The sequence below is a fragment of the Magnolia sinica genome, chromosome 8, assembly GCF_029962835.1.
Source record: "Magnolia sinica isolate HGM2019 chromosome 8, MsV1, whole genome shotgun sequence".
Lineage (NCBI taxonomy): Eukaryota > Viridiplantae > Streptophyta > Magnoliopsida > Magnoliales > Magnoliaceae > Magnolia > Magnolia sinica.
Window position 1 is genome coordinate 23,166,616 of NC_080580.1, and position 12,956 is coordinate 23,179,571.

The 12,956-nt window shown below is 40.4% G+C and overlaps 1 protein-coding gene across 4 annotated transcripts in view; it reads left to right on the plus strand.

The window, feature by feature from the left end:
• Positions 1-2,237: 2,237 nt before the first annotated feature.
• LOC131253085 (fructose-bisphosphate aldolase-lysine N-methyltransferase, chloroplastic) overlaps positions 2,238-12,956 on the plus strand; it is a 63,622-nt gene continuing 52,903 nt past the window's right edge. For 3 of the 4 annotated variants that reach the window (XM_058253914.1, XM_058253913.1, XM_058253915.1), the window contains exons 1-2: positions 2,241-2,367; positions 12,135-12,249. In XM_058253914.1, the coding sequence (XP_058109897.1) occupies positions 2,268-2,367; positions 12,135-12,249 (215 nt within the window). In that variant the 5' untranslated portion in view covers positions 2,241-2,267. Of the gene's footprint in view, positions 2,373-12,134; positions 12,250-12,956 lie in introns of all 4 variants that reach the window. The other variant, XM_058253912.1, reaches the window with a different exon arrangement.

Consider the following 12,956-nt stretch of genomic DNA (forward strand, 5'->3'; position numbering starts at 1 on the left):
ATTTCATATTGATCCAAAACTTCTGTGACCCCATAAAGGGTTTCAATGGTAGACGTTCAATCCCCCGCTGCGTTTTGCAGTGTAGTCCACTTGATGGTTATATCTGTCTTATTTTTCATCTCAAGCCTTAAGACGAGCTCACCAAATGAATGAACGGTTTGGATATAACACATACCTCATGATCAGGCCCACAGAACTCACTGACGTCAATGCAACAACTATATAGCCTGTGTGAGGTGCACCTGCCAATCCGCTTCCCTTGTGGCTCATCCAAGATTTGGAATTTCATCATTTTTGGGCAAAGCATATATTTCCACGGGCTTATTGCAGCCACTGTATTAAACATTATGTACGTTTATTAATTAGAGATATTAAAGTTGATTTAATAATTACATTCAAGCCTGTGCCCGTGTGGACAGACCATGCATAACTACTTTTGGATATAGCTACAATTGGATTAAAGTTTATTCCCTCGAACATAATACAAGGATTTTGAAATCCAGGGGGTTTCCAATCAAGGATTCCAAATCCACGCTTCCAAACAGGCACTTACATAATCATCTCCATTGATTATCCATACCTTTGAATTTTGGATTTGATTGTAAGTCACTAAATATCCATCTTCATTTTCAATCACCTCAACAAATGTTTCTTATTATGGACTTGGTAGCATGGAATCCAGAATATGAACGGTTCAAATCATCATTTAAAATGCATTGTGATGTGGGGCCATGGTACCCTGGCAAAACGACATCCATGGATGTCCCTGTCCACACATCCAAACACAAGATCTCGACATAGGCATCTGGGACCAGCATTCACTGCATCCAAACGGCCCCCTCTTGTAAGGGTCTGTTGGGATGCCTATAAGTTGGGTAAGTGGAAGTGACTTATAGGGAAGTCACTTATAGGTGGTGTTTGGGGGAGAAAAATCACCTATAAGTCACTTACAGGCAAATCTACCCAAAAACTGCAGGAGGATGGGGGTGGGGAAGTCACTTCCCTGTAAGTCACTTACAAGCTCAACGGTCAGATTTTTAAAAAGAGGGGAAGAGGGAGAAACACACCAACCCACCAATCTCTCTCCATCTCTACAATCACTCATTGCAGTTACCGCCTTCCGTCTCTTCTCCTCCTAAAACGGTAGGGTTTCATCTACCCTTTTTTTTCCTTTGAAAACGGGAGTAGTTTGACGTTACTCTATAAGGCACGTTGGCATCCAAATAGTCACTTATGCACACTTGCACACCTGCGTATAAGTGATGGGCCTCTAATCCGAACGGACCATATGATACAACATCCTATAAAACCATTAGGGACCAAATTGCACCCTGATTTAAAACTCTGGTGGGCGATAGAAAAGAGAGATGCAAATGAAGGTAGGAAAATGTTTTCTTTTGTCATGGCCCACCAAATATTTTAGATCAAAGTAAAAGGTGGGTAATGGGGTTTTCATGGGGTTCTGCATCACGTTGACCGTTCAGATTTTGGACTCAAATCACATATGATGAGTTCTCAAAAGAACTCTTGCCAACTGGTGCACGGCTAAGTATTATGCGGGAAGGGATTGCGTGTTGAGTAATGCGTAAACGCTGTGGGATCCACCATGATATATGTATTTGATCCACACTGTCTATCCATTTTAATACTTAATTTTAAATCCTGATCCTAAAGATTAGCTATATCCAAAGATCAGGTAGACCACAACATAGGAAATAGTGTGAATTGAGTGTATACCGTTGAAAATTTTTGGGTGGCCACAGAAGTTATGGATCAAGATGATTTTATTTTTTTTTCCCTTCATCCAGGTGTTTGTGATCTTATGAACATGTTGAATGACAAATTGAGTTATTACTCCATATCATAGATATTTTGAATTCGTGGGCCCACTTTTATAGCCCACTTGATAATTAGTTTAGCTTAATAATTATTTTAAATATTCATCTTGATGAGCTTAACAAAATAACATATTTGATCCTATATATATATATATTAAAAAATATGATTATAACATTTTAGAACAACTCCCCAATCTAAACTCTGTTCAATGTGAATATATAGCTTTCTACTCGTATGTAACTTGCGGGTAATCCAAACGGAAAAGCTAACTTAGAGTGATTTAAACTTGCATCCAAATAAGCTACCTGTATGTAACTTTCAGCTAAAGTCACTCACACCTTAAAAGAACTTACGGGCATCACAGGCCCTACGTAATTCATCAGGAGCGCCATCAACCCTACCAGGAAGCTGCGGAGGAGAAAAGCCCGATGTGGTGCGTGTCACGAATCTCAACCGTCCGTTTCCATCGCTCTAGTATCCTTCTCACTCCCTGCCCTCGCTTCCAGCTCGCAAATGCAGTCTCCTTGTCTCAGGTTTTCTTTCAAAATCCTCTCCATATTCTTTTTTCTTCTCTCAGATTACCGCTTTTTCATTCGCTCTCACTCTCTCTAATTCTGCAATTTCCATTTCTCCCAAGGAGGTAGACTCCTGTCCTTGGGGTCGTTCGGATGCCTGTAAATGAGGCAAGTTGTAAATGATTTACAGTCAGGTTGATCCAACACTTTCGTGTCCCCCAGAAATTGTTAATGTTTGGCGTTCAAATACCACTGTTTTCTGTGTGGTGTGGTCTACCTACGAATTGGATCTGCCTCATTTGTGGGGCCCAAAAATGATCTGGAAAATGGTTGGACTGTGTGGATAAAACAGATACATCAGGGTGGGGCCCATGGCTCAAAAAAATGTGAATTTTCCTCCCTTTTGTCTTTTATGATTGAAGGCCTACCGTTTAAAACTTCATGGGGCCCACTGCTTCGTTTAGGTTACACAGACCTGGATGAAGGTAGAACACAAATTTAAACTTGATCCAACACTTTCATGTCCCCCAAGAAGTTTTTAATGGTGGGCGTTCAAATACCTATGGTGGGGTCCACCTATGGTTTTGGAATGATCTGGAAAAAATGGATGGTCGGGGTTGATAAAACAGATACATTAAGGTGGGCTCATGGCTCAAAGAAATTGAATATTTCCTTTTTTTTTTTTTTTGTTTTTCTTATGATAAAATCCCTACATTCGATTAGACCTTTTTTTAGGCCTAAAATTTGATTGGACCAGATTTTATAATTGTGGGCCCAAATCCTGATCAGATTTTTTTGGGGGCCCACATCTTGTTTGGACATCTTTTAGTGGGCCCACATACAGATTGAACCATAATATTTTTTGGGGCCCAACATATTTTACAAAATTCAAAATAAGGAGGAATTATAGGATGCTTGATAATATTTTTTTGGGCCCACATCTTGATTGTGCATCATATGCCACTTGATATGTAGGCACTTGGAAATTATACACCTATTATGCATTAAGTAGAATTAAATTGACTAATTTGTGGAAAGCGTGGTCTCTCAATCACATCCCAAAATCAGATTGGTTGAGAAATTAGAACCTTTCATTCGTGTACACTCATTTTTGATCCACGATGCATGTAAACTAGGACCCATAATTTCTAGTGTTGATGTGGAAACGAAGAAGGTCAATCATCGATGTTGCGGCTAAACATGGCAATGCACTAAATGTGGCAACTCACATGCGGTGCCCCAATTGACCATGCTCATCAATCCAGGCCATCCAGATCATGGGCGTTTTTATGGATGTTGTATTGGAGTGCCTTTTGAAATTCAATAATAATTGTTTCTCCAACATTAGGTTAACATGTCAGATGATTCCAATTTTGGCACCTCCTGCTTCGTCTTGGAAGTATCTGACATTTCGGATGGTCAGGTGGATATTCGCCATACTATAATGGTTGCCGCAATCACCGCTGCTACAATGGTAGCAAATTGATATGAAGAGATGGAAGAAATTCCAGGAGCATGATGAGGACATCATGCGTGCACGCACATGCACGCCCCCCTACGTACGTACGTAAGGAGGAGGGCCTCACTGTCGATCTAGATCGATGACGACATTCAGGGAGGGCCTTCTAGTTAGAAGACTGGGTTTTGGTTCGTAGGAGTGGGCCCGGTAGTCAAGTAAAACCCATCATGGGATCTCATGATCGTGGCCCACTAGTCTGATTAATTTCATATTTTAGGTTTTGTTTATTAATGTTATCTAGAATATCATGGACGCTTTAGATTTCTTTTATTAGTTTTTATTTTGGTTTACTTCATCGCCAAGTAATAGGTTGCGCACATGGCGCGAGTTTTGAGGTATAGAGTTTTCTTATAAATAGACACCCCTTGTAGCTTTTTGGATTATTGAAGATTAATAAAAATTCTGCGTCTTCCTACTCCTCTGAGTTCTTGAGTTGTGGAAATCCAATTGGGGGCGAAGCCCTCCCTTCATCAAAGGGCTAACTACCGTGGTACGAAGCCACATCTATCCCGATCTGCCCCTATCTTCTATCATCCATACTTCTCACCTTCTACATTCATCCTCGCTTCGAATCTGTCAGTTTTTGCAGCCGTTCTTCTCTCTACAGCCAGTTTCCAGAATCTGGCCCTGTAGGAAGGCTGAAACTTTGGCGAAGCATCACGCATAGACCGCGCATCCGATTGACACACAACTTTGGGGTTTTGAAGTCCTCCCTTGGCTGACCAGAGCCAAGGAGGTGCTTTTCGCGTTCGGCGCCCCCTTGCACGTGCGGCCTGACCCCTGCACACGTGCGACAGGCCTGGCCCGCTGTCCGCGTGTGGGAACTATCTCCAGGTTCAGATTTCCTGCCTATTTCACTCCCCTCATACCTATTTTCCCTAACCCTAGCCTTAGATTGCATTACTTTCAATTTATTTGCCCATTTTCTAATCCTAGGGTTCTCTGAATTGAAACTGGTGAATCCCTTGGATTAGAGACTGGTTGTTGAGCATGTGTGGATGGGTTTTTCTTCCCTTTGATTATCGTTTGGCTAATAATTTGTATTGATCTAACCCTAACATGTATAGGCTTGGACCTGCACAGATTCCCCTTGTTTGAATGTTTGAACTTTTGTGTGGGATGTGGAAATTTTAAGTGCATGTTTCTGAATTAGTTTGATCTAAAGCCTGAGATCTTGCATATCATAGTTAATTTTCATGTCCTGCATCAAATTCATTAGCAAGATTGGACAGGTACTCAGTCCGCAAACTTGGGAACGTCCGCTCCAGTACGCAAGAAGAAGAAGCTAACTCCCCAAGGTGGTGTAATGCAAAGAGTGGATCGCCTTTGTGACACAATTGAGGAATCCCAAAAAAATGAGAGGAATTTTCTGGTCTAGGTGTGGAAGGAGTTACAAAACCTCACAACCATCAACAATGATTTGATGTGAAAGGCTGCCAATTATCTTGCAAAGCGACCGGGTTTATCCAAGCTTTTTCTTGGAATTGAACCTGAGCTTAAAGCTGAATGGTTTGAGAGGACCATTCATTGGTAGACTTATTTTCAGTATTGTTGTCTAGAGTTGATATGTATTTGGATTTATGAAGACATGTTAACTATATTTATCTTAATGTGTTTATGGTTTGAGTGTTAATAATCAGTTGTTTGGCCTTATAAAAGAGCATTTGAATTCATGGCCCCACTTCTATGGCTCACCTAATGCTTGTTTTTCTGCGAGGATCTACCCTTGACACCATGGATTTGGGGGGATTTCAAATCCCCTGTTTGTTTGGCGCCATAAAGTAACTGGGGATTTCAAATCCCCCCAAAGAGAGGGTTTGAAATCAAAGGTGGAAGCTATGATTTCACCTAAAATCCTCCAATGAGTCACATGTGTAACATGTGTGTCACTAGGCTACTAATCTATTGGGCACATGACCCACTGATGATATTCCAAAATAGTCAAATTATCAAATGCACCACTAAAATTACTTCAATAGGATGATCCGCGCAGTCCAAACATTGTCCATGTAAATCAACGATTAAAAATCGTTGGTTAGTCGCTCGATTGTGATCCTATGCTTGTGGCCCATCCGAGACTTGGAATTTCATCATTTTCGGCCAAAGTATATATATTTCAATGGGCTTATTGTAATCATTGTGTCAAACATTACACATGTACACTAATTAGGGATATTAAAGTTGATTTAGTGATTAACTTCAAACCCCCATAAATATAATATGCATGGATTTCTAATCCGAGTATTCTAAATCCATGGTGCCAAACGAGGCCTAAGCTTTATTGAGATGGGCTTAACTCACTGATCCACTTTAAAATCCACTCTTTTATGCCATTTGAATGTTTTTTGAGGAATTATTTCTCTAAACTATCTCAGGTGTGAATACCCAATTACAGGATATAAACCATTCGCAGGCTATCCAACACTATAAATGATTTAGCAAAGCCAAACGGATAGGCTGTAAATGTAAATGATTTATAGGTACACCATTTACAGGCATCCAAATGACCCCTTAGTTTAGCACTGTTCCAAAAATGGTGGTGACTCAAACGCACACGTGGTGATGTAGTTGTAAGGACATCCGAATCGTCCAAATTGCCGGCCAAATTGTCAATGGAGCATAACCAAAAATTTGCACTGAGATGATACTGATAACTGCCCGCTTTTTCCCCTTTGATTTTGGATGCTTCAAATTGCCATTACTTGGATTATTGGGATTGCTTGATCATCATGAGTTTAGATATATGGTCCGTCCACAATGGGACCCACAAGCTGGATGGTCTGGATGGCTGTAGTGCCATGTGCGAGGAGGATAAGCCACCACCATTCTTTTAAATGGTGAAAAGCTAACATAGGAGTCTAGCTCATTACCTGTTTGCATTCAAAGAATGAACATCAATCCATGGTTGCTTCATGAGTTTTGTGGGAAGATCTACTTCAGGTAAGAGGGACGAATGTTGAGCTTCCCAGTGCATTGTTGTGGCGACAAACCCAACAAGGTAAAAAAATAAAATAAAATCTTATGGAGCCTTTCTCCTTAGAAAATATCTCGATAGATTCTTTCGAACCCCTCTTGCGAGCATCATCAAAATATAGTTTTAACACCCAAGTGTCGTAAGGTAGTTGGTTCTAGGATACCCTCTTGTCCCAGTGCATTTTTTGTGCTGACAAACCCAACAAGGAAAATAAAAAAATCTTATGGAGCCTTTCTCCTTTGAGAATATCTCAATAGATTATTTTGAACCCCTCTTGCGAGCATCATCAAAATGTAGTTTTAACACCCAAATGCCCTAAGGTAGTTGGTTCTAGGATACCCACTTGTCCATAGTAGCTGGATGATGGAATTTGTTTAACGCACGGCACCCCAATGTAACCACTCTTTCAGAATCTATGAGAATGGTATGTTGAAACGCAACGACGATGTTTGGATGAAACCCATTGAGAACCTTGTATTTTGCTCCTACCAATACCCCAAAGTTCAATTGAGAATAGTATTATCCATAAGCACATTACTTGAGCATTTGAATTTAAATTGACAGTTACAGCCCATTTTGGAAATTCATGAAGAATTAGCCAGAGATTCAGACACACACATACATATAGTTGGAAATGGAGTTACTTCGCTGGTTTGTACAAGTATTCTTTTTCCGCTAATTACTACTATCTCAGATACTTCATGGTACGGAATTATTTGGACTACAAGATCAAACCAGATTATAGAAATATGACCTGACAAGTAATGTTCAACAATTTGGAATTCATTTATCAACAAAATTTTCTAATCCTAACGTAGAAGTTCCTCCAAAATCCAATGAATAACAACAATTACGTAGATCGACTTGCGAATTTGTGGCACTACAGTAGAATCCATTGAATAAATCGAAAAGCTTAAGAATCCTTACCTAATTAAAGAAAATAATAGCGTACACTTTTTCTATTAATTTAAATTAAAACGAGACTGGTAGTTAATTTGCTTAGAGGAAGTGCCAAGCAAGGGGGACAACGAGTAGGGGAAATAGAAGTTTGGGCTCTAGAGGGATTCGGTGTTGCTCATATTTCACAAGAGATGCTTACTTATAAATCAAATAGCCCAGCCCTTTTCAAAATTCCCATAAAGTATGGAGCCACTAACCCACCCCCCCTTTTATAATCAATGAAGTCTCTAATCATCACGCTTAGTCATCGAGTCATAACGCTTCTCTCTTTTCGTTACCCTAGCTCGTTCTTTTTGAGCGATGTAGATTTGTAGAGCATTAGAAGGAGAAGAGCCTTACCAATCCCGCGACTTCTGGACGATGTGGTGAACAATTTCTTAATGAAATGTTGGTTTTCTGTTATAATGTTATTACTCCATTGACATTGCTCATTTGATTGTTTTAGGAATCACTCTGATTGGCCTACTCATTGACGAAAGGCCCAGCCAAACAGAGTCAACCTACTAGGTAATCTATTATCCTTATACATGAAGGTGATAAATTCGATCATTGTGGTTAGACTCTATTATGGATTTCTGACCACATTGTTGATGGGGCCCTCTTATCTCTTCCTTCTCCGAGTGATGCAGGACAATTAACCACTTGCTCTAAAAGCTCGAACTGTTAGAGTATGGCGAATTAATCCCTTTATCTCATAGCCCAGGGCCCACATCTCATGGGTTAGAACCTCGGCCGAACCCCCTTCGTGGGCCCCAAATCACATGGATTGCCCACCTCGAGTGTGTCCCCGCATCCCACAGGCTACCCCACTCGAGTCCGGTGTGAAATGCGCATTACTCACCCCTGGTAAGGAGTCTCGAACACGAGACCTCCCTCGTGGACCCCAAATCGCATGGGTCACCCACCCCGAGTGTGCCCCTGCATCCAACAGGTGACCCCACTCGAGCTCAGTGTGAAAATGCCCCTGCATTAATCACCCCCAGTGAGGAGACTCGAACACGAGACCACCTGGCTTTGATATCAATTTGATGCAGGACAATTAACCACTTGCTCTAAAAGCTCGAACTGTTAGAGTATGGCGAATTAATCCCTTTATCTCATAGCCCAGGCCCCACATCTCATGGGTTAGGATCTCGGCCGAACCCCCTTCGTGGGCCCCAAATCACATGGGTTGCCCACCCCGAGTGTGTCCCCGCATCCCACAGGCTACCCCACTCGAGCCCGGTGTGAAATGCGCATTACTCACCCCTGGTAAGGAGTCTCGAACACCAGACCTCCCTCGTGGGCCCCAAATCGCATGGGTCACCCACCCCGAGTGTGCCCCTACATCCAACAGGCGACCCCACTTGAGCCCAGTGTGAAAATGCCCCTGCATTACCGAGCTTAGGTTATGGTCCTTATGGAAGAAGGAACCGAGAAGGAGGTATCAACAATGACTGGTTTTATTACGGGACAGCTCATGATGTTCCTAGAGTGGGACCATCGTCTCTTGGATCAAAGTTGTTCTGACAAGCATGCTTGTCAAAGGATTTCTTCATTCGATTTAGGGACAAGGGATTTATGAGAAAGGAAGTTAGATGTTCGTGCCGTATCGAGACTCACTTGTTATGGAATCAACTGTAAACACATACCTTAACCAACGATAAACCCACTTGATTGGCGAGTGAAGGCGTACTGGGTTTTGAATGGATCAAACTAAAGATTTGGTAGGCTCTCGGAATTGCAAGGAAACCAACGATAAACCTACCTGTCTGGCGAGTGAAGGCGTAAAAGTGTTTTGAATGGATCAAACGAAAGATTTGGTAGGCTCTTAGAATCGCAAGGAAATGGAACTGCATACTAATCAAAGCATGCATAAAAGAGAAGACTGGCGAGTGGACGTGTAGTGGGGTTCTGAATGGATCGAACGAAAGATTTGATAGGCTCTCAGAATTGTAAGGAAACGGAAGTGAATACGAATCAAAGCATGCATAAAAGAGAAGGTTGTGTGTGCACACATGCACGCAAGGAAACGAAAGTGAAGTGGCAGTGCATATGAATCAAAGTATGCATAAAAGAGAAAGTCATGTGTGCACGTGTTACATCTCCATTTCTTTCACCTAGCTTGAGTTCTGTGGGCTACATCCTTTTCAATTTCTCCACTCTCATGAATCATTGGTCCAAGGTATTAGAAGTGGTCATTTTGGGAAACTTTGTGGTAAACAGTCTTAACTAATTCTCCTCTAGGAAAAAAAACAATCTTAACTAATTCCTTGTTTTCACTCCTATTATTACTAAAATTACACTCCATATACTCCTATTATTACTAAAACTCCTTGGATTATCCTACACTTCTTCGTTGTCTTAGAAAGATAACATTTGTACTAACTACTAATCTAATGGTCCATACTATTTCATAACAAAGCTCTAATTTGAGCATCCTTTGCTACCCAATCTTCGTACTTTGTTGAACTTTCATCAGGTTTGGGGGAAGTCAAATATTTTAATTTCCTTCACCTGTAAGGAATACCTCTGCTGATGTGGTCCACTGTAAGTAATTTGCCCCATTGAGTTTAGTTGATGCAGTATGAAAGTTCATTGACTAGGAGAAAAAAAAGACTCTTGGCGTCATTTTTGACATCTATTGATTAAAGAGAAATCAAACGCCCAAGGAGGAATGAATAACTTTAACTTACCCAGCACGTATTTCAGAAACTGATGTATATCAATGAATATGATCACTTGATGGAACTTCTTGTTTCAACAATTTCAGACATACATTGATTCTTTACCCTTGCAATGCTCACCTTCAACACATATTTGATCCAAAATCCGATCATAAATCTGGCCATAAACATTGCCCCACTTTTATCTATCATGGTAGGCCTATATGAAAGTGGGCCTTACACACATTCATGGGCCACGATTACATGGCTCACCACACAATTGTTGGGAGAGATTTTATTAAATCAACCTCCAACGACCTTTGATTTTTTTACCTCAAAACAATAAAAGGAAAAAGAAAAGAGAGGATATGCTGAAGAGGAAGGAAGAGATCGGTGCCTGGATCAATTTAGCCTTGATACCATGTGGACGGATTGAGAAAGGAGGAAAGAGAAGAAAAATAGAATAAAGGAGAAAGAATGAGGGACAGAGAATGAGGATTAGGGTTCACAACATCCCACCTCTCTCAAGTCTATTAACATAGTTTTCAATATTTACAAGAATGCCATTAATAACAAAAGCAGAAAACACCATATTACATCCTAAAACCTAGATGGGCCTAAGAATGGGCCATATAATAGCCTACATTCACATTTTATAACACCCTCGAATGCATTCATTTATAATTCTATCTTTGTCTTGCCACTCATCCATCTCAACATCCTTATTTCGGCCACATTTATCCTATGGACATGCTTTACTGCCCAACTGTTCCATAAAGCATGGCTGGTCTTATAGCCATCCTACAATATTTACCTTTTAGTTTGAGTGGTATGCGGTGATCACATAAAACTTCAAAGTCACATCTTTATTTCTTCCACCCTGCTTGAATTATTTGGGCAACATCCTTCACAATCTCTCTACTCTCATGAATAATCGACCCAAGATATCAAAAGTGGTCATGTTCTTGATTCCTCGTTCCCACTCCTATTTGTTACTAAAATTGCACTCCATATACTCTGCTTTAGTCCAACTAATTTTAAATCCTTTAGATTCTAAAGCACCTCTCCATAAATCTAGCTTTATGCTTAGCCCTTGCTCAGTCTTGTCAATTAAAACTATTTCATCTGCAAACAACATATACCATGGGATCTCTTCCTGCAAATGCCTCCTTAACTCAATCATAACTAATGTGAAAAGATACGGCTTAATGCTGACCCTTGGTGCAAGCCTACAGACTACAGTAATTGGGAACCCACTTATCTCTCCACTATTGGGAGTGGTCTTCACATTTGTTACTCCTTCCTCATACATATCCTTAATCATATCAACATATCCTTTTGAAACTCCTCTCTCCCAATACCCACCAGATTAGCTTTCTAGGGACCCTATCATAAGCTTTTTATAAGTTAATAAAGATCGTATGGAGACCCTTCTCTCCACTAGTGCATGTTCTCTGATGTATGATGCCTGTCCTATGTAAAATATGGATTGGTTCTCTTGTCATTGGTATTAAGTACATCCCTCTATTATTACTGACACTTTACTGCATGATATAATGTGTATGTTCTAGGATTTTATGACCACTATTGATGATACACACGCACATATGAATGGGTTTATGCCTTTATTATTTCTTGAAATATTATGGCAAAATCTTTTAACTTCATCTTTATGTCATTACCTCAGGTTTCCCTGTGCTTAAATGTGGACTCCGTTGATTTTTTGTCATGGTTACAGCAGAAGGCCGGCATTGAAATATCCTCAGCTCTTTCAGTTGGGAATTCCGTTTATGGCAGGTTTTCTCATATCACAGCTTCACTCTAGTTCAGTTTATAAATGGACTACAGGCGTTAGTTCTGCCGCCTGCTGCAAAATATTATTATTTTTCGTGCTTGCTTGAACTTGCGCATTGGTGTGCACACGCACCCTTGTGTTTGCATCTTTGGATTCATGTGTCTGTTTGTGTCAGCAAAGAAGTTATTGATTCCATGTTTCGGAGCTTTATATTGGGTTCTGTTATGCTTGATACCATTTTCTGAAACTTTCATGCATCTCATGTCTGCAGGATGACAACTTCTTGGTTCACCGAATTACCGAGGATTCTTGAAACTATAACATTAACTAAACTTGACAAGGTCTCTCAGTTTATAACATTGATTTAGATACTCACGTGCACCTCATTTTACTGGGCAGCATCATTTACAAGGTGCCAGAAGTCTACCAAAATATACATTCCCCCCAATTTTGTTTCAACATGACCTAAAACTCCAATTCCTAATTTTTGCAATGTGAACCTCAATAGAAGATATAATCTGCTATTTGCATTTGGTTTTGAATCATACTTGAAACTGACCCTCTACTTCTCATTCTACAGAGCATTAACATATACCTTACAATCCAGATCTTGAAAAATCGAGTTGAAAGCACACTTACGGCTTACAATTTGAGCTGCACTATAACCTAGTCTGTGGTGCTTTTCTCTCAGAAGAAGTGATTTTAATCC